This window comes from Kwoniella bestiolae, chromosome 7, assembly GCF_000512585.2.
Source record: "Kwoniella bestiolae CBS 10118 chromosome 7, complete sequence".
In the NCBI taxonomy this organism is placed as follows: Eukaryota; Fungi; Basidiomycota; class Tremellomycetes; order Tremellales; family Cryptococcaceae; genus Kwoniella; species Kwoniella bestiolae.
This window is the reverse complement of record NC_089247.1, coordinates 968,319-994,096: the sequence shown is the minus strand read 5'-3', so window position 1 is coordinate 994,096 and position 25,778 is coordinate 968,319. Positions and strand designations below refer to the sequence as shown.

General features: G+C 48.1%; 10 protein-coding genes across 10 annotated transcripts; 8 read left to right on the top strand and 2 right to left on the bottom strand.

The window, feature by feature from the left end:
• Positions 1-389: 389 nt before the first annotated feature.
• On the top strand, positions 390-4,349 carry I302_108293 (uncharacterized protein; the record flags this gene model as incomplete). Its single annotated transcript, XM_019193936.1, has 11 exons — positions 390-687; positions 761-1,589; positions 1,672-1,846; positions 1,906-2,078; positions 2,143-2,242; positions 2,295-2,947; positions 3,091-3,358; positions 3,517-3,713; positions 3,851-4,084; positions 4,165-4,225; positions 4,305-4,349. The coding sequence occupies 11 exons, from the start codon at positions 390-392 to the stop codon at positions 4,347-4,349; spliced, it is 3,033 nt and encodes a 1,010-aa protein (XP_019044059.1).
• Positions 4,350-4,848: 499 nt separating this feature from the next.
• On the top strand, positions 4,849-6,394 carry I302_108292 (uncharacterized protein; the record flags this gene model as incomplete). The annotated part of the gene is made up of 3 exons (XM_019193937.1): positions 4,849-5,239; positions 5,473-5,616; positions 5,778-6,394. 3 exons carry the CDS (start codon positions 4,849-4,851, stop codon positions 6,392-6,394), a joined length of 1,152 nt encoding a protein of 383 aa, XP_019044060.1.
• Positions 6,395-7,197: 803 nt separating this feature from the next.
• Positions 7,198-8,784, top strand: I302_108291 (uncharacterized protein; the record flags this gene model as incomplete). Its single annotated transcript, XM_065870642.1, has 5 exons — positions 7,198-7,584; positions 7,647-7,962; positions 8,060-8,208; positions 8,300-8,395; positions 8,527-8,784. 5 exons carry the CDS (start codon positions 7,198-7,200, stop codon positions 8,782-8,784), a joined length of 1,206 nt encoding a protein of 401 aa, XP_065726714.1.
• A 476-nt stretch (positions 8,785-9,260) lies between these two features.
• Positions 9,261-10,418, top strand: I302_108290 (uncharacterized protein; the record flags this gene model as incomplete). Its single annotated transcript, XM_019193939.2, has 6 exons — positions 9,261-9,354; positions 9,424-9,484; positions 9,552-9,631; positions 9,724-10,084; positions 10,153-10,284; positions 10,349-10,418. 6 exons carry the CDS (start codon positions 9,261-9,263, stop codon positions 10,416-10,418), a joined length of 798 nt encoding a protein of 265 aa, XP_019044062.2.
• Positions 10,419-10,909: 491 nt separating this feature from the next.
• On the top strand, positions 10,910-13,267 carry I302_108289 (uncharacterized protein; the record flags this gene model as incomplete). The annotated part of the gene is made up of 9 exons (XM_065870641.1): positions 10,910-11,209; positions 11,279-11,363; positions 11,429-11,453; positions 11,505-11,605; positions 11,661-11,780; positions 11,853-12,015; positions 12,073-12,535; positions 12,612-12,980; positions 13,082-13,267. The coding sequence occupies 9 exons, from the start codon at positions 10,910-10,912 to the stop codon at positions 13,265-13,267; spliced, it is 1,812 nt and encodes a 603-aa protein (XP_065726713.1).
• Positions 13,268-13,694: 427 nt separating this feature from the next.
• On the bottom strand, positions 13,695-15,179 carry I302_108288 (uncharacterized protein; the record flags this gene model as incomplete). The annotated part of the gene is made up of 2 exons (XM_019193941.1): positions 13,695-14,986; positions 15,062-15,179. The coding sequence occupies 2 exons, from the start codon at positions 15,177-15,179 to the stop codon at positions 13,695-13,697; spliced, it is 1,410 nt and encodes a 469-aa protein (XP_019044064.1).
• Positions 15,180-16,107: 928 nt separating this feature from the next.
• On the top strand, positions 16,108-18,554 carry I302_108287 (uncharacterized protein; the record flags this gene model as incomplete). The annotated part of the gene is made up of 8 exons (XM_019193942.1): positions 16,108-16,504; positions 16,704-16,889; positions 17,006-17,207; positions 17,307-17,367; positions 17,431-17,819; positions 17,944-18,091; positions 18,165-18,208; positions 18,266-18,554. The coding sequence occupies 8 exons, from the start codon at positions 16,108-16,110 to the stop codon at positions 18,552-18,554; spliced, it is 1,716 nt and encodes a 571-aa protein (XP_019044065.1).
• A 367-nt stretch (positions 18,555-18,921) lies between these two features.
• Positions 18,922-20,263, top strand: I302_108286 (uncharacterized protein; the record flags this gene model as incomplete). Its single annotated transcript, XM_019193943.1, has 5 exons — positions 18,922-19,122; positions 19,292-19,319; positions 19,408-19,488; positions 19,581-19,705; positions 19,877-20,263. The coding sequence occupies 5 exons, from the start codon at positions 18,922-18,924 to the stop codon at positions 20,261-20,263; spliced, it is 822 nt and encodes a 273-aa protein (XP_019044066.1).
• Positions 20,264-20,719: 456 nt separating this feature from the next.
• On the bottom strand, positions 20,720-22,626 carry I302_108285 (uncharacterized protein; the record flags this gene model as incomplete). The annotated part of the gene is made up of 2 exons (XM_019193944.1): positions 20,720-22,515; positions 22,599-22,626. The coding sequence occupies 2 exons, from the start codon at positions 22,624-22,626 to the stop codon at positions 20,720-20,722; spliced, it is 1,824 nt and encodes a 607-aa protein (XP_019044067.1).
• Positions 22,627-23,140: 514 nt separating this feature from the next.
• On the top strand, positions 23,141-25,739 carry I302_108284 (uncharacterized protein; the record flags this gene model as incomplete). Its single annotated transcript, XM_019193945.1, has 7 exons — positions 23,141-23,237; positions 23,315-23,349; positions 23,413-23,837; positions 23,911-23,970; positions 24,026-24,292; positions 24,350-24,688; positions 24,749-25,739. 7 exons carry the CDS (start codon positions 23,141-23,143, stop codon positions 25,737-25,739), a joined length of 2,214 nt encoding a protein of 737 aa, XP_019044068.1.
• Between the last annotated feature and the right edge of the window lie 39 nt (positions 25,740-25,778).

The window sequence follows — 25,778 nt, the reverse complement described above, 5'->3', positions numbered from 1 at the left end:
TTGGTACGATAGAGCAGGGACACACTGCCTGTATACTACTTTACTTGACATATCCTACCTTGTGCTGCCACCTATACAAGGTTTCGCAAGTGGATGCTCATGATGGGATGCTCTTTCTACGCTCTGCCTGACGTGGAGATGTGCCGAAGGATCCCTCATTTCGCTGCAGCGTGCGCCTAACTTTGGCCAGGTTCATGTCTCGCTTCCCACGTGCCTATTTATGACGCGTGGTCCGGCTGTTCTTTCGTTGCGCGGTCGTATGCATATGCTCGCCAAGGACAGCAAAATCAAGATGAGATATCTCTCAGCACATTGTGTAAGATAGATCCTACCTATGAATCCCCCACATCTTCCAAGAGCTATCGACTATCATACACTTACCACAGAAAATGGACAAATGGGCTCCAATAGCTCCCTCGAAACCAGGCGGACCCTCAAACTCGCATAACTTGTCATCGCGTTTCGCCTCTGTCCTCAAACCCTCTAAACCCTCTGCCAGAGGATCGATCTCATCCGGTCCATTGGTAGGCAGATGGCCTGAGAATGTTATACTTAGAATAGTAGAGTTCCTCCCGGTACCGGACCTGCCTAATGTTGCTAGAGCTAATAGGGCTTTGGCGAGGTTGGTGAAAGATGAAAGGGGGTGGGAAGTTAGGTGTAAATGGTTGGGATTGGCGCCAGATCATTGTGAGCTTCTCTTCTGGTATCTTACCATCTAGAAAGATCGGACCAAGCTGACATCATGTGAAAATGGATATAGCTACTTCTTCACCACAGAAGGACAATCTTGCGAATTCCGTACAGACACCCAAAAAGTCATCTTTCTCCGTCCCTTCCAAAACTCGCGCATCCATATCGATAGATGACGACTTCGGTGACTTCTCGTCTCAGAATAATAACAACAACGATGTCTTTGAAGACGTAGACTTCGGAGACTTTGAAGGTGCCAAACCCAATGGATTCGGAGGCGGACAGAAAGAAAGTAATCTGTTGGACTTTGATGATCTACCTTTACCTTCCAATTCGAAATCTATGGGAGGTGGTCAACAGAAGACTGGTTTCTTCGCTTTGACACCTACACCTACTAAACCGAAATCCTCTCTTTCCTTCTCTTCATCATCATTCTATGGATTCAATAATCCGCCTGGACCGTACTATAAGGCATATAAGAAGCATCATCTGGCAATGATACCGTTCTGTACCCACCTACGATCATCCCCTCCACCCAGCTCGACATTATCCCTCCTCTTCCCGCCAAATCGACCTTCTTCCCTGGACGAACAATCTACATTACTCTTGTCTCTTCTTCTATTTCTATCGAGCAAGCTTCAACCTCTGCGTGATTGGGGGTTTTTGAGGCAGGCTTTATTGGCAGCTGCAGATCGGTTCGATTCGACTTGCCTAGTAGCTTTCGAAGTTTCTGATTCCAAGAAGGACGAAAGTGGGATGAGATTGGCCGCGGAGAGTAGTTGGAAAGTGTGGGATGCGGGTGGTGGATCGAGAGATCAATGGGAATGTGGGAGGGTGTGGGTCGAGAAGAGAGAGGTGTTTTATGATACTGCTAGGTGGGATTCTGCGGAGAATATCATGTGAGTTTGCTTGCCCATTCAATATGATCGCATTTCGGGATGTCGAATTGCTAACATGGACTTGGTCTATATCGGCGTGTAGTAAAGTGCAGACTACCACTGGAGCTACCACCCGTCAACTGGATTTCACACCCATGGACGCCTTCATATCGCACGTACTCGAAGCTTTCAGGATAGATGCAGAATTTGCGAAGAGGGTATTCCCACCTAATGCCAGAGTGATCTTATCCTTCTGCGATAGGGTTGCAAGTGATGTGGTGAGTTGTGTTTTTCACCGCGGGGAAGTAGTGCATCCAGCTCATGCTCTTCACTGCAGATTGGCGAATACATCCATCCGCTACTATCGCAAGCTCGAGCTGTTTCGCAAGATCTCTTCCTCCAGGCTACAGCAGCTACGTTCGTGCAGGCTTGGAAATTGGTTGACCTGGTCATGGAGGTTGTAGGCGATGATCAGGGGACTATACCGAAGACCAAAGTCGAGGATACTGTGTGAGCTTCCCGAGAACCTATCGACAGTCGGTCGTTGCAAGCTGACGTAAACGTGTGGGGATAGATTCCGGATGTTCGAACAGCACCTTGATGAATACTTGGACGACGAGACGGAAAGGGTGAAACATCACTTGGAAGATATCTGCAAATCATGGGATCAGCAGGTATGCCCACTTCCACCATCGTAGATGCTATAAGGCTGATGATGAGGTGCAGCTCGGAGCGACCGATCCAGGCCAAAAGCGATCCCATGGCTCCGGCCCTACTTTCCTCACTTCCGAAAATCCTGATCAAGTGAAACGAAATGTCCTAGCAGGATTCAAAGACGCGCTCTTACTCCCCGTCACAATCGTCCCTCGGACGGTCACGTTTGCAACCAATGCCATAGTGACTGGATCGACTCAAGCTGTCAGTGGATTGGCGATGCTGAACCCTCAGAAATGGACAGGGAGCGGATCGAGTGGGAAACTAGTGAAGAAGGAGGAAGAAGGCGGGGACGTTGTTTTTGAAGTGCCCGATTCAGCCGAGATCAAAGATATATCACAGGTTGAGGAGAACGAGCTGAATGAGAAGGACGAGGGTGTCACGTTATCTGTTCCGGGCGAAAAGGAGGATACGACCTCGAGATCGAATACGCCCAATCCTGCTGGATCTAAGGAAGACAGCTCGTTCGATAAATTGCAATTACTCGTTTCGCTTGATATTGCTCTTGAACTTATTCAGGCGGATAGAGATTCGCTGAAAAGGGCTGAAACGTTTGCGAAATACCCTGGAAGATCTGGATTACACGTTAGGGAAGCCATTGAGGAGGTCTTTATATTGTTGTTGAAGGCTGCGGGGGATAGGCATATCGCTCCTGGATTTAGGATGTGAGTCGTTATTCTCTCTCAGTGAAGAATCACCTTTCCTTTGCCCTAAGGCGACTTTCATGAAACACGATCAATGATGGTCTATCAGATTTATATCCCATTTATGATACGCTAGCTGATGACCATCTGTCGAAAACACGTAGAGCCACAAACCAAATGTCAACGTACAAACCATCCGAACACGAGTCCACCACCTCCGTCGCACCATTATTACAATTCTTCGAATTGGTCCATATAGGAGATACCATCCAATCGATGATCCAGGTGTATTTCGATAAAGAGCTATCACCCTATGTGGATAAAACGGATTTCTTGAATGCTGTGATGAGGGAGAAGAAGAGGTTTGAGAGTGTTTTAGATGATGCGGTAGCGGCGGGGTTGAATGCTGGGATTGAGGTTTTGATGAATCAGGTGAGTTAATGCTGTTTTGGATCATGAAGGAAGCAAAAAGAGGCATGTCGTGTCAGTCGGTCCAGAATGGTGAAATTGATGTGTCGTTTGGACGAAGGAGAGAAGTCAGAATTGAATCGTATCAGAAACTGACATAGGAAATTTGGGATATGTCTTAGGTCGAACATATCATCATCACTAAGACTGGACCGAGAGAGTATTACCCTGTCGAGGGTACACCCCTGGAACTGGGCCCCACCAAAGGCTGTCAAGAAGCTATCAAGTGCTTGGAGATGCATTGTAATCTGTTGAGGGGAAGTACTTCGAAAGAGGTTTTGGAGGTGTTCTATCAGGAAGTGGGAATAAGATTACAAGCGTGAGTAGTTTAACGTATCTTGTCTTGGGATTTCCCTACTGGATCAACTTGGCCTGCTTCCTGCACCTCGAAGAAAAGACACACTGAGTGTGTTGAGGTCAGGCGAGAGCTTATTGATTTTCTTGACTCTACAATAGTATCCTCCAAAGACACCTCAAAAGACAGATCATCTCCCTCGAAGGAGGCTTCCAGATAATAGCAGATCTCAATACCTATCACGCCTTTGTGGCTTCGCTGAAACAACAGCGGATAACAGAGGACTTCGCGAATCTCAAGATGCTGGGTCATGTGTATATCGTCAGCGATGCGAAGGATTTGGCGCAGATCGTAAGGGATGTGACGCGGTATGGAGGGACATTCACACCTGAGGAGTGAGCAGGTTTTCACTTGCTTGATTTTTCGATCGTGTATGCCCTAGAACGGGATAGCTGATGGATGAGTGATGCGATAGTATATACGAGTTCATTCAGAGAAGAAGTGATTGGAAGAAGATCGAGAAGACTGTTGATAAGGTGAGTGGAGTCGGCCTTCCATTTTCAATCTACATGGAGACGGAGATGTGCATTTGCTGATTTATTGGGAATTTCATAGGCGATGTACGCTCTTTCGGTAAAGGAGGATTGTCTTATCATGTAATGCCGCAACGGAGGATTATGATTGTCTGAAGGACTCAGATATCTAGCTCTATGATTGATCATATGCATATGCTTATTGAATTGTCGTCAAGTCATTTGTTTTTCTCTTAAATGCTTGTGTTGCCTCAAAACAACCGAAAGATGATATCTATGTGAGGAGAACAACTATTTCACTTATATTGGTCCGTCTTCTCGTCCTGTGATATACTAGCTGTTGCTCTGCATGGCAGCATAGTCTGGGTTCTTCCTTGCTTGCTTGATCGTGAGCCCACTCGACTCGATACATTCTTCAATCAGGAAAGGAAACTGCAAAAATGATATTCCGATTCCCATATTTCAATTGATTTTGGCGCCACTCCACTCCATACACTTCACTCCACTTCGGTCATGTCATCCTTCCTTCACCACAATAACGCGCACTCTCATCTCGTCTTTCATCTTTCTTCTTCCTCGTCACTTCAATCACCAGAGCATCTAAAGCACCTAATCTTTCACTCGAGATGACTTCTCTCGCCGCTTCATCTCCTCCACCATCCTCACCGCCCCTCGCACCTTCTTCACCTGTACCCCTCGACTCACCTCCACCTCAAACAGAGGGAAACTCCAAGCCCAAACCACCTCCTAAAGCCAAATCGCAGTCGAAGAAAAAACGTAAATCCAAAGCTGCCGAGGTGGACGATGAGATTGGAGACCTGCTGGGCGAAGAGGATGGTACACCCGGTCCATCCACATCGACGAAGGGCAAGAAGGTGAAGAAGGAATTGGTGGATGATGAGGTTGATGAGCTGCAGGAAGAAGGACAAGGCGGGGAGGGATCTTTCAAGTGCGAATGGGGGGATTGCGAGGTTGTTAGTGGGTTGCATGAGGGGTTGATCGAGCATGTTAAAGATGGTGAGTTTGGGTCTGTGTTCTAGGAGATCTGCTAGTGATGGGAGTTTAGGAAGGGTTCATACCTTGTGATGGTGGTGAGGGTGAGGGGCGGGGATGATCCTTGCGTTGTTGATGGATCAAGATCTGGGCTAGGAAGGGTCTGGGATAGGATGTTGTTTCATTGATCATCAACAACTTAGTGCATGTGTTCTGTTGAGCTGACTCTCCATCATTGTCTACTTCCTCACTTGCAGACCACATAAACACCATCAAAGACTCGTTCATCTGTGAATGGATCAACTGTCCCAGGACGGGTCAAAAGCAAGCTTCAAGACATTCACTATCAACTCATATGAGAATGCATACTGGTGAGAGGCCATATGCCTGTACTTATGCGGGTGAGTCGTCCGTCCTTTCCAGCTCATCCTCATGTTCGCATCACGGCGATCATTGGATATCTGGACAAATAAGCGACAAACCACATCACCCGTTCTCGTTTCCCTCTCATGGCTCGAAGGTATCAGTCATCATTTACTGATCTTCCAACCCTTGCACACAGGCTGTCCGAAGTCCTTCACCCGCTCCGACGCCCTCCAGAAACACATCAAATCGCAACACCTCGAACGCCCCGCTCCACCTCCCAAACCCACCCCCACACCGTCCTCATCCACCCAACCGTCCAAATCCAAGGGCAAATCTAAATCTCGTCATCCCCCCATCGTCTCAACCCCACTTACAAGAGCACCCCTCGGTGCGCCCCCTCCGACAGACGAAGATCTAATGTTAGATGAGGATTTAGCAGAGGTGTTACCTCGAATCAGAGCGAGAGATCAACTAAACCCCACAATAGAGGAAGTAGAAGTCTTATCTTACCTTCGCTCGATATTCCCCAGAGAGACGTTGGACCCCAAAGATCCCACACCCGACTCACTGGATGACCCACCTCCCGAACTGGCCATTCCTGAGGAAGCGCAGTTGTTACAGTCGATACCTGATCCGGAACTTCCTGGAGGAGAGCTAGATCTGCTGGGAAGGAGCGAGTGGCAAGCTCGGTATATTATGATTAAGGCTAGACTCATGTTGGTGGAGGAGGAGAATAATATGAGGAGGATGGAGCTTGCGAGGGAGTTTGAGAGGGATGGAATGGCTGTTGATGTGGAGGGGTTGGGATATTAGGTGGTCGAGGTGGGATACGGCCTCGATGTACCGATGAATCAACACAACGGCAGACGAAACTACTTTTAGAAAGGGTTGAACAGACGGTTGATTGTGCTATCAAGCATCTTTGGGCAGGGAGTGGTCGAGTCGAAGTCCTTCTGTAAGAGATTGACCCCATACATCTCATCACCTACATGTAATCATCATATACCCATCAATCATACCCGATCAATGAATAGTCCTCGCGGCTTATAAAGCCTTCTCTCAAGCTGAGTATGCCCAATCTCACTTCCACATGCACTTGTGCAGAGAACAATTTGCAACATAGTTTCTGTATCTCCTATGGGTTCTCTCACATCCCTCCGTTCACACCATCCTTTCCTCACTAATTCATTTAGCTTTTGATTACCTCTCACCCCGTTTACTGACATTGTCCGCTACTCAAAGGAGGATTCCGATCCTTCACAGGAGAATCGTCCAATTCTGGCGTACAAGGAAGGGGTGAATGACAATCTCGTGCCTCGACTTGAAAGCAGTGAATCAGATTAACAATCTCAAAGGATCAATCTCAATCGATCTTATTGATTCACGAATGCATGGATATATAACCATGTAAAAACTACTTCTATCCCAAGTGATCACTTCTTCAATCGATTCGAGATCGGTTCTCTGTTTCCCTCGCTATTCCCACCTCTTACGCTCTTTGCCTCACACCTTGACGCCTTTGACAGGTCGTTACCACCGCACTAACATCGGACCCACTCAGATATACCATCTATCAACTCACTCCTCAACACATACCACACATACAGACCATCGACATGTACCTACTCCCCCTCCTCCCCCTACTGGCTCTCACTTCAGCCGCCCCGGCTGGCAGGAAGAACTGTCGAGCCAAAACCTCAAGTGGGACAGATGCACCTCCCATAGCGGTCGGGGCATTAGTAATGAATGTACAAGAGTCAACCGGAAATCAAGTGATGATACCCACCGGAACGGGGAACGTCACTCCGTATGTCGATCTTCCTCAGACTCAGGTCGCAGGGTCAAATACGGGGGTGGTAGCTGCGTGGGATAGGGGAGGATGGTCAGGCTGGGGGAAACCTAAATCCACTTCTGCCGCTGCGACTGCTGCTCCTGCAACTGCTGCGCCTCCTGCCTCTCAACCCCCCGTTCCTCCTGCCTCTCAGCCCGCGGCACCACCACCGGCAAGTCAACCTGCCGTTTCTCCTGCCTCTCAGCCCGCTGCTTCACTACCCCCGCATCTCAGCCCACGGCCCCGCCCGCATCTCAAGCAGTTCCTCCAGCAAGCCAACAAGTCGCTCCGCCCGCCTCTACCACTCCCGCTACCTTACCTCCAGCGTCGGGAGGAGGAGGTCAAGCAGGCTTAGGACTGGACGATACCTCCTGGTCAAAACTTACCAATACCCCTGGACTGGATTGGTACTGGAATTGGAAGTATCAGCCCTTCGCGGGGATGCAAGCTGAATATGTGGCTTGTATATGGGGGGAAGTTATGGCTAATGAGTTTATTGCTGGGGGGAGTTTGCCGGCGGGGACGCAGTATGTTATGAGCTTTAATGAGCGTGCGTAACTGTTCATCTGTCGTATCTCTCAGACTACGGCGGGAAAATTGTTGAAATCTGAAGGGTGATTGATTGTGCTGTTTGTTTTATGTCGCAGCCGACATGGGCGCCGATGTGGGGGGATCGAACATCTCGGACGTAGCTGCTGCTTCGACGTTGCACCAGCAGTGGACAGCAAAGTTACCGCAGGGAGTGAAGGTTGGTGCGCCGGCTGTGGCTAGAGGTGGGGATGTCAAGTGGTTCACTGTGAGTTGACTCGTACTCATGACCTTTGTTGGCCGTCGTTATCTTTTGGGAGAAGCTTGGTCTAATTGGTATTATACTGTATGATTTATAGCCATGGGTCACCGCTTGCGCGGGTAATTGTAAATACGATTTCGTACCCATCCATTTCTATGGTGTCGTCGTTGAAGACTTGTTCACCTATATCAAGGCGAGTGCACCGAGTGAATTATCACTCTTCGTTCTCCTGTCACTTTCCTGGTCAATAAATCTCTTTGATCCTCTCGTGTTCCGGACAAATAGGAAGACGACTGATCGGATATCCCCATTTATACTGTACAGAGCTTCCCAACAGGCGGTAAACCAATCTGGGTAACAGAGTTCGACTGTCAAGATTTCACGACTGGGGAGATATGCGAACCTGCCAAACAGACTGATTTCATGGACAGGGCCATAGCATGGTTCAAAGGTGAGGGTTCGGCTTATGTGGAGCGTTGGGCTTGGTTTGGGGCATTTCCTAAAGATGCGGGAAAGGCTTTTGGAGTGTTGGACGCGCAGGGGGGGTTAAGTGAGTTTGGGCAACATTATTTGAGCTTGTGAGGTGGGATTTATACATGTATTCGTATTGGTATTACTGGAGATACTGTCGTTGGAAGGGTGCGAGGGCTATGTGACGTCTGGAGAGAGAGGATTCATAAGGGCCTTCGTCTGTGAGGGGAGCAGATAGACCTTTGTCCTGGCGATCAGAGCGAACTCGGGAAGATAGTCCAATGAGATACAAGAGGTGGTGTACAGATATGTCTGCACCCATGCATTCTCCTATTTTTGAAACATACTCGATCATTTGACCAGTGCATCCGGGTTCAACCAACGAAATACCATTTACAAAAGATCTATAAATAACAAATATAGCATATCAGGTATCCACCGCACATCTCCGAATCACCTCCGGTCTGACTTCTCGCCGAATCTACCGACCAAGCAAGCACCGTCAACATACAGACATTACTTGAGCCATCACTGGTGATCTTATCGCTCAACACTTCTGTATCGTTCAGCGAGGACGCGAAAGTATCATGGCCAAAGCATTCCAAGACTGCGTTATCCTCTTTGGGGATAGTCTGACAGAACGACAGGATGTCCCACAAGCGTTATTTGAGAGGATGTGCAGTGAGTGGAGGTCCTGCTTGCACGTTCTCACCGCTTAGAGCGAAGCTCGAATGACCTTATGATATACAGGGGCATATGATAGGAAGTTGGATATATTGAACAGAGGGTTTGGAGGGTATACTACTACGTCGTAAGTATCCTATTCTCCCTTGTGCAGCTCAAAGTGTAAAGGCGGATATTGATGGAGAACGCTATAGCGCACTTCCTTTGTTTGACAAGATATTCGCGAAGAAGGGTGAAGATGGAGCTAGAGTGAGGTTGGTAACTTTATGGTTTGGTATGTTCCTCCACCTTCACCACCTCAACCTAAACGGAATGCATGCTCTCCATTGCCACGATGTCCAATATGAGCTAAATACTTCGACGCAGGTACAAACGATTCCGTAAACTTCCCCAGCTCAAGAGCGACCCACCCGTTACACTTCAAGAAGAACTATCAATACATCCTTGATAATCTCACCTCGCCCGACTCACCCTACGCCATCGCTGATACTCCTGTACATATACTTCTGATAACTCCTCCCCCGCCCTATCATCCTCAGGTACCCCTGCCTGCAAAATGGGTTAGGTCCACCGAGAGGACACTTGAGTTTGTAGATATTGTGAGGGATCTGGGGAGGGAATGGAAAGCCAAGGAGAACGGAAGATGGAGCGTTGAGGTGTTAGATCTTTGGGAAGCTATGGAGCGGAAAGCTGGTGGATTGGGTGATGGACTTGCTCCGTTCTTTCAGTGAGTCGCTTTCTCTTGGTCATGTGAAGCGATCCGGATCGAACTGATGCGATGGATGTGTGATGTAGCGATGGATGTCATATGACCGCAGAAGGGTATGGGGTACTTTGGGAGGAATACACTAAGATTGTGGGAGGTCCGTGGAAAGGTCATGGGTTGGATTGGGAGGATGAGAGTGATCTGCCTATGAGGGTGCCCTCGTAAGTCTCCTGCGTTGCATGGTCAATATAAGCTGCATATTGACGGAGCTTTTTTGGTGTATAGGTGCAGGGAAATAGATAACAATCGGGTTGAGAGCGTGGTTGAGATGATGGCGTATCCCAAGTATAGATGATGGGACGTCTCTGCTCCTTGATACCCATGATCTAGATGCATTGGATCCTCTTCTCAACGGATACAATGCTGCTGGAGGAAACTTGGGTTTCACCCAATCTCCGATAACAGAACCGCTGCCCACCGTCGTCCGGCCCAAGCCGAACGTCGAGATAGGACATATCCTAAAGCCTGTTCGCAACCTCTTTCTGCAGCGGGTTCATGTCCTATCCACCTTGCTTATCTCCTTGTCCTGTTCTGAACCATTGCACATGGTACCTCTCCCACAGACTAATCCCAAAATAGTAAGATTACCTCGGCAAAATAACATACAAACTACGGTCACCTAATCAAATGGCCCAGCGGAGATCACCGACCATCGGATATGAGCGACACTCTGTCCATTCCCATCTAGATATATAATCCCCCCTCGCAAGGTATCTCCTATCTTGACTTCTTTCCCTCATCATACCATACATTCCTCTGCTTCTTTGTGTATAAGATACCATCAAAATGGCTAAAGGACCTATCCATCTACCTGTTCACTCGTCGGACCACTCCCCCGAAAGAGGCTCCGCAAGGAGATCATGGCCCCTCGTCGTACTTGGTTTACTAGCTACAGCGGCAGTCATGTCGTCATGGCCTGTCGGCGTCAACCAGCTATCCTCGAAAGTCAGCCTACCCTCATTTGAAGGTAGCTCAGAGATGCTCAAGGGCACATGTGAGCAAGCGACGCCGTTCTTACCTGATGGGTATAATGTTACCAAGATATGGGAAGAGAAGGAGGTTATCATCAAGCGTTTGCAGGAGGCTGTAAGTCCAGCTATATACGATCCCAATATGAATTCGAATGAAAGCTAATGTTGTATCATCCACCGATAGATCAAGATACCTACTCAGATGTACGATGAGATGGGCCCTGTGGATGAAGATCCGAGGTGGAAGATCTTTGCCGAGTTCCATGATTGTGAGTAACGTTTGCATTTCTCAAGATGATTCCTGCTAACATATTTATCTAATTCCGGTGGGCAGTCCTTGAAAGAACGTTCCCAAATGTGTGAGTTAGTGTACGGTCTTTGGAAGATCAAGAGCTTACTATGCGAGGTAGTTACGAGCACGCCAAGGTCACCAAGACAGATTGGGCACTAGTCTACGAGATCGAAGGATCAGACTCGTCCTTGAAGCCATTGATGCTTACTGCTCATCAAGGTGAGCTGGTTTTCGTCCCTCATTCATACAAACACAGCTGATCGACGTTGATCAGACGTCGTTCCCGTTCTTCCTGATACTGTCAACCAATGGACCCATGATCCCTTCGGTGGAGAGTACGACGGTACTAGTATTCATGGAAGGGGTTCTTCAGATACTAAGAGTAGTTTGATCGGTACGTCAGCTGCGTTCCATAACTGGGCTGAACTCGAAAGACTGAAGCTGACTAGCCAATGCAAATACTTAGCGGTCATGTCTGCCCTTGAACACCTTTTCGGTACCACCGATTTTAAACCTCGAAGACCTATCATCCTTGCTTTCGGATCAGATGAAGAGAGAGGTGGTCAAGTTGGCGCACCTGCTATTTCCAAGTACCTCATGGAGAAGTACGGGAAGAACTCGATGTCTTTGTGAGCTCCATCCCTTGAATTTTCGGTGAACGTAAACTAACCGCGAGTTTTAACCAGACTCATCGACGAAGGTAACGGACTGGTCGAAACATGGGGCCAACAGTTCGCTACGCCCGCCGTAGCTGAAAAAGGCCACGTAGATATCGGTCTAACAGTATCTACCTTGGGTGGACACTCCTCAGTCCCACCTCCTCACACAGCTATTGGATTGATCTCATTATTGATTGCTCAACTCGAAGCTCACCCACACCAACCTACCATCTCGCCCAAATCACCCGTATACGAGTTCATGACTTGTGCTGCTACTTTTGCGGAATCCATGCCTTCCAAATTGAAGAAACTAGTCATCAAGGCCGAGAAGGGCAATAAGAAAGCTTGGAAAGACCTTCCTTTCGAAATTATCAGTACTGGTATGGACGGTAGTTCTCACGGCCCTGGACAAGGTGATCCTCTTAGGAGTTTGTTGACTACTACCCAAGCTGTTGATATCATCAATGGTGGTTTGAAGGTCAATGCTTTGGTCAGTCTATCGTCCATCTACCCTCTCCCATACTTCTGTCAGGTATCACCTATACTGAACTGCTATCTGTGCTCAGCCCGAATCGGTCAAAGCTATCATCAACCACCGAATCAACGTCCTCTCCAACCACGTCGAACTTCAATCCCGGATCGAATCACTCTTACTCCCTATTGCTGAGACATACAATCTCACATTGAATGGATTCGACGGAACCACCGTCTTCTCTGGATCACCCAATTCTAAAGTGGATCTCGACCTGGCCTTCGGATACTTCACCGACCCTGCGCCCCACAGTCCCGTCACGCTTGATGATCCAGCTTGGAACGTCCTCGCTGGAACTTCAAGGGGTGTTTGGGCAAGTAGGAAGGAGGTTAGCGAGGATGGGACGGTTGTGGAGCTAGAGAAGGGAAAAGATCTGGTTATGGCGCCGTTCATGAGTACTGGTGTAAGTGATCTACAGCTTCTCCAATCCAAGTTCTCCTTATCTCTTGATCAGTAAGCATGAAGGGGGAGAAAGAGCAATTGCTGATAACGATGCGAGCGTAGAACACCGATACGAGACGATACCTCGACCTCACACCTAATATCTATCGATACAGGTATACCCCCATGTCGGGAGGTGCAGGTGCACACACCATCAACGAGTACTCTAATGCGGATGACTTGATCGAATTTACGAGGTTCTATCAGGCTATCATCCTCAATATGGATCAATCGAAAGAAGTTGCTTAGGGATTTGTTTCCTGTAACACATGCTGATTAGATAGAAGGCAATCTGGGACGGAATACGGGGAGTTGTATGTTTAGGGTGTTACAATATGAAAGTGAGATGCAAGCGATGTCAGACGTGCGCCGGCAGATTGGAACTCAGATAGTATAGAATAAAATAGGAAATACAGTAGACGTAATCAGAATGAAAGGAACTGTGCAATGCGAACTCAACGAAACTTGCAGCTGGGTGAAATGTCATCTCATCTTGCATTTATTCATGCTCGTGTATGGGTATCAATTATCTATATACATATATACAATACTTACCATATCTGTGTTTGCGAAGTTCATCTTGAACCGTATCTTGACCATCCCTCGTAAGAAGGATATTTATTCACCTCCAATCATGATGTATTGATTGGATGTCCTTGATTGATGTGTGCAAGTCTTACGCAGCGGTGAAAGCTGGATGACCATAGCCATGTCCAAACCCACCTCTACCTCCTCCCCTCTCGCCGCGGGCGTGATGACATCCCATATGAGGGTGCCCTCCATGATGGGGGAAATGCCCGTGCATCTCAGGGGGAGGAGGGAACCTTCCAAAGTGGAAGTGAGGTGGTGGGCCAGCGGGACCATGCTCACCGGGGTGATGTCGTTCAAACATTGGTGGAGGTCCCATTGGAAAACGACCTCGACCTCTACCGCCGAAGCCACCTCTCATACGATGGAAGGGATAAGCTCTTCCGCTGTTGGTTGATCCAATCTCCGAAGCAGAGTCTGAGTGACTCTCACTCTCACTTTCGGAAGAGCACGAGGCGATCTCTTGGCGTTGTTCTTCATTTTCATTCAATGGATATCCTTCATCGTCGTCCAGGCCAGAGGGTCCATCTCGCTTCTGAGATTTACTGGGATGGTCATGCTCATGCTTGTACCCTCTCCATCCGGGCGGGGAGTAGGCTCTGCAATGCCTGTGCTTGTGCGCTCTCTCTTTCCCGTGGTGGGGAGGGGAGGGTGGTGGGCCGAAGAACTGGGGATCGAAGTCCCCTTGAGAGCCTAGAGGTGATCCTCGTCGGTTGAATGGGCCGTGTCCATGGGGTGGAGGTGGGGGAGGACCAAAGAAATGAGGAGCGAACTCTCCTTCTGACCCTGTTGGTGGTGATGGTCCTCCGAATCGGCCGTGTCCTCTTCTGTGCCTATGGTGTCGGGGTCCATGAGGGTGATGATCAGAGTTCCCTTCATGTCTTCTACCGAAGGAACCTGATTTATCCTCGTGTCCATGGTGAGGACGATGTCTTGAGTGATGGTGCTCATGTTCTCGTTCAGGACCGGGAGGGGGAGGTGGCCTCATGCCAAACGGCCCATGTCCATGGAAAGGGTGAGGTCCGAAGAACTCATGGTCAAACTCTCCCGCATGGCCTGGTGGTGGGGGTCTTCTTCCAAATGGACCATGTTCGTGTGCATATCTATGGTGAAGACCGTGTTCTCCCTCATGGCCGAAAGGAGGAGGCGGTCTTCCAAGTGGACCATGTGTATGGCCGTGAGGACCATGTTCAGGTGGAAAAGGGAACCCATATCCGTGAGGGGGGAATGGGGGGAACCTACCGTTATGTGGTGGGCCATGGTGATGACCATGATGGTGGTGTCTTCCCTGTCTTCGTCCAGGTCCACCACGACCTTCTTCTTCGTCATCCCCATGCCCAGGCGCAGGTGAAGAGATTCTCAATCGAGTAGTCTCCTCGACTAGGAACGGGAGAACGGAAATCAAAGGATTAGCCATAATTTCTCCCAGCAAAGGATGAGTGGCAAAAAACTCACTGATGGATTCTTCCTCTGGCTCCGAGGTATGAAGACTGATGATATCATCGTTATCTTCAGCAGCGAGAGGGGTCTCTTCCCGTTGAGCTGAAGTGGTATTTTTGTCGTTCAATTGCATCTTGTGATATGTATGTAAGTTTCTTGGTGTATGTGAAGTGGATTAATATAATTGTTTGAGCTGAGATGAGTTGGTCAAAGTCGGTGAAGAAATCGAGGGTTTATATACATTACAACTACTTTGAACGCTTACGACCCCGCAGTCAGATTTTTTCACATCAAAAACACAGTTTTGCGCAGCCTCATTAAAACTCGCAAGCGTTGTACTCAAAATGCAATTATTCGTGGATGCAGATCAGCGGTGCCTGAGGATCCACTCTGAGCAGTGCAAACAGATGTCAAGCGCAGGTCGCATCATTTGTATGAGACTGCGAGAAAGACAAAATCGTTATCTCGAAATATCAAATCCCATCGCCCAATTCACGTCAGCGTCAGTCGGCCTGGGGATGTTTTAGTCGCCGAACTAACTTTGCACCGTGACCGGATCGTAGCCGGTTATGCTTTAGCCGGACACAACAATTTAAAACCGAAGCTTCTCTTTCATGTGCCTAACGGCAAAAATTGCCATGTTACGCATGCCTTTCATGCAAATTGGTGGTAACTTTGTGTATCCGGCGGTGGTTTTAAACGCAACCACGCTAGCAGATTGATCCGTCCGTGTTCGTACGCGGATACATTTGTTCTTTTTCCCTGAATCAGCTTCCGAAAACATCACCGACCACCTAAATTTCATGTTAGCGAAGGTATCCGCGTACTGTACTGCTGTCAAGCATAGAGTATAGAACACCGTCATAACTCTCATCCTCACTATCGTCATTCCTCATCTCACTTCTCCTGTTCATACTCCTCTCTCATAGATATATAGATCTCTTCTGTGGATACCCCATCTCTCCGAGGAGTCTCCAATTTCTGTTCTTTCTTCTTCTTCTTCTCTTTCTTTTCCTTTCTCGCACATAGAATCATAGATTTAGAATACGATCACAATCAAAATGATCAGATCAGTCCTCCCATGCTCCAAGCTCCTCTCTCGACCTCGAGTCTTACCTCGAGCTATCATCTCTCCCCGCTCGACACCTCTCCTCTCACTCTCGCAAGTCAGAAACTACTACCACGAACCGTACCCCACCCCGAAACACGACCTCAAGTCAGTCCCCTCGAAAGGTGATCATGCCGAATCGAGGATCACACCATACAAGAAGGGCAAGGTTTGGGTGGACGCTAAACATGCTATCCAAGATATCAAGTCTGGGTCGACTGTCTTATCAGCTGGGTTTGGATTATGTGGAACGGCTGAGACGATCATCACTGCCATTCATGAGCGAACGGATTTGCAGGATTTGATGGTTGTTAGTAATAATGCGGGAAATGCAGGTACCGCTGGGTTGTGTGAGTTCAGCTCTTCCTTGTGAATCAATGGAACAGCGTAAAAGGGGAAGTACCGTCTGGTGGATTCTGAATGTCGACATATGCAGAGTATGAAGGGATCGCATGATTAGCGTGGGAAAGACCATCGGAGCTGTTCCGAGTATTGTGGAATAATCTTTGTGCTTGTACGGTGTCCGCTGACCAGGAAATGCTACTACAGCCCCATTGGTCACCTCCGGTCAGATCCAGCGAATGATCCTTTCGTATCTAGGTACCAACAAGGGACTTATGGCCAACTATATTAACGGAAAGATTTCGTTGGAACTCAGTCCTCAAGGAACTATCGCCGAGAGGTTGAGAGCCGCTGGTGCGGGTATGCCAGGTATCTACACTAGAAGTGGTGTTGGTGGGTTTATTCCTTTTTCTTTCACTTCGACTGTACTCAATAACGCAATATCTATAAATCACTGCGATCAAACCTGGAATGAACGAGATTTTAATGCTTTTGGTGGACTTGCGTAGGAACTTTCATCGAAACCGGTGGTATCCCCCGACGATTCTCCGCCCCCGATGCAGATGGGAAACAGACGGTCGTCCAGGAAGGAGTGAAGAAGGAAGTCAAAGTGATAGATGACAAGAAATACATCTTCGAACCTGCCATTCACGGTGATGTAGCTATTCTGAGAGCTTGGAAAGTTGATAGAGCCGGTAATTGTGTGTTCAGGTGAGTACGGTTTCAATTTTGGCACATTAAGATGAAACGTCTCGGATGTAGCATAGGTATCTGAATTGAATTGGAAGCTTATACTGTCATTGGGTTTAGATACACTACGAAAGCTTTTGGTCCGTTGGTTGCTAAGGCTGCTAAGTTGACTATCGTTGAGGTAAGTTATACCAGAACCGGTCAAGGTAAAAAAACTGACATATCCCATGTTCGCGTGACATAGGCCGAGAATATCGTCGAAATCGGTGAAATCGGAGCGATGGACATCGACCTGCCCGGAATCTACGTCGACCGAATCGTCCCAGCGACCGTAGACAAGCAAATCGAAATCAAGACCACAAGAGAACAATCCGAAAATGTTTCTCCATCGTCAGGAGACGAAGGACACAAGTCTGAGGATGTATCGCCTAAAGTTGAAAAGGCCAAGGAAGCACGAGAGAGAATTGCCAAGAGAGCTTCTAAAGAACTTTACGATGGTGCCTATGTGAACCTTGGTGTTGGTATACCGGTGTTGGCTGCCAATTATTTGCCCGAGGGACAGAAGGTCTGGATTCAGTCGGAGAATGGTATTTTGGGGATGGGACCTTATCCTCTTGAAGATGAGGTTGATGCGTGAGTGCGAAGCTTCTTCTCTTTTCAGAGGACTTTCTTCGATGGGAAGTCATGTTACTCGTGGTCCGGGATTTGAGTATTTGCAGTGAGAGTGTCAATGCTGATGAGTTCATGTGTGTCACAGCGATATCATCAACGCCGGTAAAGAGACTGTTACTCTCGTTCCCGGAGCTGCTGTCTTCGACTCGTCCGAGTCATTCGGTATGATCCGAGGAGGTCATGTTGATGTGTCCATTCTGGGTGCCATGGAGGTATCGGCAAATGGTGATCTTGTGAGTTATATTGTGCTTTATGAGGCTCATGTCTTCGTGAAACCCGTACACCTCGCTGACTACGCTGATATAGGCGAACTACATGATCCCCGGAAAGCTCATTAAGGGTATGGGAGGGTGAGTTGTTCTTATATAATGGATCAGGGATCAATAGCTAACAACGTAATGTGACAGAGCAATGGACCTAGTTTCCAACCCAGATAGCACCAAGATCGTCGTAGTCACCACCCACGTAGACAAACACGGTAAACCCAAAGTCCTAGAGAGCTGTTCCCTCCCCTTGACTGGGGTAGCAGTAGTAAGCAGGATCATCACGGATTTGGCTGTGTTTGATGTGGATAGGACGAACTCCAAAGGAGGTGGATTGACTTTGATCGAGGTGGCTGAGGGAGTTACGGTCGAGGAGATCAAGGAGAAGACCGGAGCTAGTTTCAAGGTTGCCAAGCATTTGGGTAGATTCTAGGTTGACAGATCATAGAGATTAGAGGTTTGATATAGATTGTATTGAGCATTTATGCATTGATTATCGAGCATTTCTGTCGGTTGATTTACGTTCTGAGTGTAAGTCGGGTCGGATGCATACATCCGTTCATCCGTCCGTGCCTTGCTTGGGATAAGTCATACTCAAAAAGGTGTAAAAAGTTTGAATGATAAAAGCGTTTTTGGTCAGATTACTCGTAACCATCAAAACATCATTCAATCATTGATCTGTTATCATTCCCTTTGTCACGCATATACCCCACCCTCACCCTTCGACCTCCTTGATCATCTCCCACCTTTCACTCTCTACTGCATCACTTGCGCCTGGCCCTGTGGACATAGACTGTAAAATGGCGTCGATACCTCGACCCAACCTCTTCTCCAGAGTATGGGCCTTCTACACCACCTCACTTCGCGAGCGACCTCTACGGACGAAGATGATTCAGAGTGGAGTGCTGTACATCTCTGCGGATCTTGTAGCGCAGCTTGGGATTGAGGGGAAATATATTAGGAGGAAGGTAGAGGGTGAAGAAGGGGAGGAAGTGTATGATGTGAGTGGTCGTGTGATCTGGTCCCATGCGCAGATTGGGGGTCAGTCTCACGTGACTGAAGTGAGACGGGGGAACCATCATCGAAAGGATGTGTAGCTGTGAAGAGCAAAGCGAGGGTGGACTTTCCTGAAACTGGATCCGGAGGGGAAAGCTGATCTTCTGTTCTTAGCCAATACGTACGGCTAGATTATCGATATGTGAGTCCACTCGTCCTGTACTCACTATACGTGACCCAAGGTTATCCATGCTGACTTGCTTTACTCTTATTGAAATGGGATATTGTAGACGGATCAACGATTTTCGCTCCCCTGGCGCATTACTGGTTAAACTCGATTGAACGTATAGCCCTGGCCTCTAAAGTGAAGAGTAAGTTCTTATCTACTCTATCCGTACACTTTCATTGCCCTGACTAATCAGTGTCAATATGCTAAATCTTGTCATTCCTCTATCTGCTGTAGCTCTAATGGGCAAGTTAGCACTGGATATCTGCATTTGGTCGCCTTTCGTCACATTCATGTTTCCTACGTGTCTGGGGTTGTTGGAAGGGAAAAATGTGGGTGAAGTGAGGCAGAAGGTTGCTCATGTGAGTTTGGTCGTTGTCCTCGATTTCCATCTTGTGTCAAGCACTACCTATCATTTAGATCATCCCACTAAGTTATTCCGAGCCCTCTCTCTCGCATTTCACTCTCATGCGAAATCATGGAGTAATCCGACAAGTCAAGCTGACTCTGAGCTTTGTTCGATATATCTGCAGGGCTGGTTCCCAACCTGGCAAAAAGCAGTGTGCGTCTTCGGTCCCACCCAAATAATAAACTTCAGCCTCGTCCCTCCGCAACATCGACTACTCACCGTACAGTCCGTTGGATTATGCTGGAACATCTTTTTGTCATGGCAGAATAACAGGAACAACAAGTTATTGGCAGCTGCTCAGATACATCTGTTGAATGCTCAGGAACATTTGTTGGAAGTTGACCAGGGACATGGAGTTGGGGTAGGTGTGGAATTGACGGAAGAGGAGGCACGGTCGAGGAAGAAATTGGCGGATGCTGAGAAGGAGGTGGAAGATGCTGAGAAGAGGAAGAGGGGTTTGAAAGATCAGGCGGGGGAGATGGGCGTGGGGGTCAAGATGGCTTGGTCTTAGTGCCCTTACATGATTGGGATAAAGGAAGGTGGAGATTAGGTTGGGGGAATAACGGGTTTTCTGCTTGGGCGAGATACATCGAGATATCGATTATGGTGATATGCCTATCACTGCATGGTTTGTTCAATCGCAAGCGGGAAGGCATCGCCATGTTACATAGACCTCAATATGATTTTAACTGAGCGGATACGATTGATATACGGGCTTGAGACATGTGTATAAAGAAGACGAAATGAAGAACTTCTTAGATTTTAGATCGAATAAAGAATTATAGAAACTTAGACTTATAGATTACATAGATACATATAGAGTTCGGTACGGACTATGGAAGTTGTAAGTGATTGTACCTCGTATGAACCATCTGGACGGAATCTTGAGTTCCCCTACATCTCGAGGATAACGTAGTACATATGTCTCATCTATTCACTAGATATATCCAGGCCCCCCTGCCCCAAATTATCTACCAACCTCACCCTGACTCATCCCAAAAACCATCCCCACCCCCATCCCAGTAGCCAAAGCACCGCCAGTCTGACTTACAGGGCGTGTCTTCTCACTTCCCACGATACTTGTCCTCTTGCCGACTAGAACTTCATTTGGCGGATACAGCTCTGCAGAGGTTGAATTGACGCTTTGTCTCTTATTGTCGTCTTCTTTCTCTCTGACTAGGTCGGAGAGGTAGGTTATCTTACTTGCCTCGCTGGGGGTGCGCTTATGGTTGGTCTGCGTGGGTGAGGAGATGGTCAGGTTACTTGAGGTTCGTTCATGGGCGGATGGGGGAGCAGTGCCCTCAGAAGTCTTTTGGTGATTGTTACTATGGCCACAATGGTCGTGCATTTGCGCACCCCTTTCCCCACTCTGATGGCTGTGATTTGGCTGATCGAACCTAATGGGCGATACACTCTTCGTATGAGTAGGTGTAGTCGGTGAAATTGGCACTTCAATTTTCGGGATCAGACCACCATTCCCACTGGACGATCCTAAAGCAAATCCATTCCATCCCTCTTCAAAATACCCTTTCCTAGGCTGAGGAGCATCAATGGGATCATATCCAAATGAACTGCAGGTATCTATCGAGCTTTGGGGTACAGGTCCACTGCCGGGGGTATAAGACGATTTGATGGCTTTTGTCGACGATGCGGATTGCACGGGTATGCTCAAAGAGTTACTCTTTCCCATATAAGTCGTTCCGGATAGCGTAGTGATCTGGGATGGAGAGAGGACAGTGTAAGCGGGTATGTTCAATGATTCGGGTCGTCTAGTCTTGACTTTCTCGGGTACTTTTATGTGAGGGACGGGGAATTGTAGGGGAGGTTGGGAGATGAATGAACTTCGTCTGAGGGAGGCGGCCGAGAATGGATGAGGGGAGGGGAGGTCTTCAACTGTGCCTTGTGAATTGAAATCTGGAAGGGGAGAGTGGGCAAAGGTGGTGATCTTTGGTAGATCGCTTGGTGAGCGGGAGTTCCGCTGATTCTCCGTGAATGATCTTCTGATTGGTATACCACTTAGATCTAACCTTTCTTGTGAGGTGGGATTTAGACCGGAGATGTTAAGGGTATCTTCTTTACCTCCTATACTCACTCTTCTGATCGACATTCTGTCCTCATCATTCCCAATAGACAGGAAAGATGATACCTGTCCGAAGGGTATCACGCCGGGAGCTAATGCGTCTGCTACAAACCCATTTGCAGAGGATATATGGGACGTTCGTTTACCTCCTCCATAGGGTAGTAGGTCGGAAGATGGGTTGGCATTGTTCAGACTCGAGCAGAACGAGTTGACCCGCGTGTATTCGTCTGGCGCGAGGGGGTTGGAGGAGATCCGGCGTATTGATAGTTGCTTCTCTTCGAAATGGGGTTGCGTGACTTTCAACATGTGTTCATTTACGTTTACGTCCATACTCGGTGCAGGACAACATGATTTGAGCGTATTGCCGTATCGAGTTGTACGGATGATATTCGTACTACTATTCACCAAGGTATTCTGACTATCCGTACTGTCCGTTAGAGGTACTTCCCTCTGGTTATTGGTGGTGGTGTTAACCCGATGATCTTCCCAGCAGATATGACAATGCGGGAATCTCCTCTCTCGCTTACTGGGATCCCACACCGCGCCTTTGGGACTTGTTGGAAGAGCGGTGGATTGTCTCTGAGATTTGAATGAGCCTCGTCGGAAGGGGGTGCGATGGCGGCGATACAGGTAGGCGGAGAGGAAGAGGAGGGTAAAGAAGAGGATGGGTGAGGCTACGATGACTGGTCATATCCCCGAATCATCAGCGGGGTCCAATGGATCAAGGGCGAGGAGAGGATGAGGAATGGGGTAGACATGGACTTACTGGCTATTTTTACGGTGTCGTTGATCATTGTCCTCTCTTTTGCTACCTTACTGTATCTTACTTATGTGAACTTGGTTTAGGGTAGGTATTATAGACCTGACAACGAAGATCTTTTGCAGTCGATGTTGCCTGTATCGTGAGTTGTACCAACAACCTTGACACACTTGTTTGACCTCGAAGTACCTTTCATCTGTTACCATCTGGTCTGTTCAGTATCAGATCTGATACGAGGCTATGCATAAAGGACTAATCAATGTTAAATGTCAAAGGATATTCAATTCCTGTCCAATGATTAGTCTGGGTGGGGAAATGCCACACTGATCTGTCGTGCACGTGGAGTCGCGTCGTTGTTGTCAATGATCATGGTGAGGTCTGCGCTCTTGGAATGAGAATGAGAATGTTCAACATCATTGTCATCCCCATCGACTAGCCTTCTATTCTTGATATCATTTATCCTCCCATCCTCCTTCCTTATAAGAAGCACTGGTCTTCAAGCTTCACCTTTTAGTCCTGGCTCGGACCCTATTCACACACACTCCACCATGTCCAGTCCTTCATCCCCTGCTGGGCCATCCAGTCAGCATGCCTTGAAGCGTGTAGCTCATGCTAAGCATGCCTCCAAGACCAAGATGGAGAAGTGTGAGTCATTGTCTCCGCGGTTTCATGTACCATGGCTTTGTGCTCTCTGAGATAGCTGACCAATGGGTATGTGATAGTCACTTTCACCCTGGGAAAATTGGACGCAGGAATGGTATGTCCAGCTGATGTTCTGCTTACTGTCCAATCATGAGCTGACATTGATTTCACATTCCAGGCGATTCTTCTAGGACCTAACGCACACTTATTGGAATTCCCATCCCTCTTACTTCCCACCCCATCCCCAGGCGCACCCCCCTTAGGTCCAGGATCAATCCTCACAATAACGGTATCCCGCGATGTCTCCGCTGAACTGGCCGCCCAACAGACCTTCCATGACTTACAGTCCGACATACTATCTACATTCTCTACCCCACCTGCACCGCCCGTGTTGAAACTTAGAAATGTTACGCAAACTTCCGTATGTGTAGAATGGGAGAAACTGAATATCGGTTCAGCAGCTTGGAGGGGATTGGAGATGTATAGGAATGGTCAGAGGTGGGGTAGAGTTGGAGGTGATTATGGGCAGGGGAAGAAGGAGAAGAGGGAGTGGAAGACTGGGGGGCTGCAGTCAGGAGAGGAATATACTTTTCAGCTTGTCTTGTGAGTTGACCGGAACTAAGCACGATAACGACATGGTAAGAGCTTTTGTGACGGCTGACTTCATTGTTCGTAGGAAAACTACAGCCGGGACGTATCCTTCCAATCTAATCAGGGTACGAACACATACCATGGAGTGAGCCTATTCTGTTACTGCATTGTGTCAAGTTGTGCTTACGGATCGTTTGTAGCAATCTTACCGGTCTGCTCATCCACTTCGGTCCGATTCATCCACCTCAACTACTCTCTCAACTTAGAGAAGGTCTGCAACAGATTGGCGCACGAGAATCATCTACCGTCGCACTCGATACTACCCATTTCGTCTGTACTACACCGATAGTAGGAGGTGATGATTCAGGCAGAGGTGGTCAGATAGACCCGGAATACCAAGAGGCAGCTAGAATGAATCTACCAGTTGTTGGGCCAGGTTGGTTGATGGCTGTAGCAGCGGAAAGGAAGTAAGTCGGCTCATGAATGAATTAATTCTTCCTGTATCACTGACCAACTGATTAAAGACTTGTCCCCATATCGAATTACCTCTTGCCGTCTTTACCGCAAGCATTGACCAATACCTCCGATCCAGCACCGTTCAGACGACCTTCACCGCAGAAACGATCTTCGCTCCCATTCACTTCTTCTTCACCTACATCACCTCATCATGAGAATCCCGAAGAGATTCGTCGATCACCTAGTCCTGAGACTATAGCTAGGATGAGTATGCACGCTTCGACCACCAGACCTAGCGTATCACGGAACGGGTCAATGGAAGGAAGGAGAAGTAGGGAGATGAGTTTGGATGTAGATACGGGTAGACCGAGAAGTCCCAAACCTGAAGCTGATGGGAAACTCGATCGGTAAGTTAGCTTTGTAATGCAACCTTTAGTCGTAAGCTAACTCTGGATGATCATGATCAGTGGCTTCAAATTCCCCCTGTCCAGTAGCGCTTCCAACTCCCCCGCTCAATCACCTACCACGTCCGATACTCGTCGATCGTCTTCGCCGTCTAGAAGAGCTACTGCTCCTGTTGTACCTTCCATACAAGAGATACCTGCCAAAGGAGGTAGACAGTCCCCTCAACCTACCATTGAAGAAGCTACACCTAGATCGAAACAAGCTTCTCTGCCTACAATCAGGGACGTGCATTCAACCTCTCAACAATCTGTACAAGCTACGGTAGATCCTGTCAGTGGAGGTGCCGTGGTAGACGCTATTCCCGATGCTGCCTCAACAACGCAAGAACTGAATGTTACCGACAAAGCCGATGTTGTGGATGGATCTGAAGAGTCATCTGGACTTGGCAAAACTGTGACCGAGGAACCAGCAACCATCATCAGTACTGCGCCAGCTGTTGTCGAAGAACCTTCAGAAGTATCTCAACCCAGTACGGCATCAGGACCACCTCCGGTAGTTGAAGAAGAATCTGCCCCTGCAACTCAAGCCAAAGCTTCGACGATTGATGAAGCAGTAGCCAACTTCGAATCAGCCATCGCCAAGACACCTGAACCCAAACTTGAAGTTATTTCTGCACCTGTGGAAGTAGAAAGCCCGGCAATTCCAGCTTCAGGAGAACCTAAATTAGAAAGAGTAGAAGATAAAGCTGTACCTGCTACTGCCGTTGCAGTCGATTTATCTGCTTCGGAGGTCACAGCTGAACAAGCCAAAGAAACTTCGGATACTGCTACTCCTGATATATCTGCTGCAACATCTCCTCAACCTGAAGCAGCTAGTGAAGGGGCCGCAACAACTGCATCAAGCAAAAATAAGAAAAAGAAGAACAAGAAGAAGAAATCATCTACCTCCGGCCTTACACCCAACTCGTCGAATCCAGGAACAGGGAGGAATACACCCACTCCCGATCCAGTAGAGGAAGGTGATGAGGGGATGGATGAGATTGATCTTAGTTGATTACAGGTATAGGTGATTATGCATACAGTATACGATTGA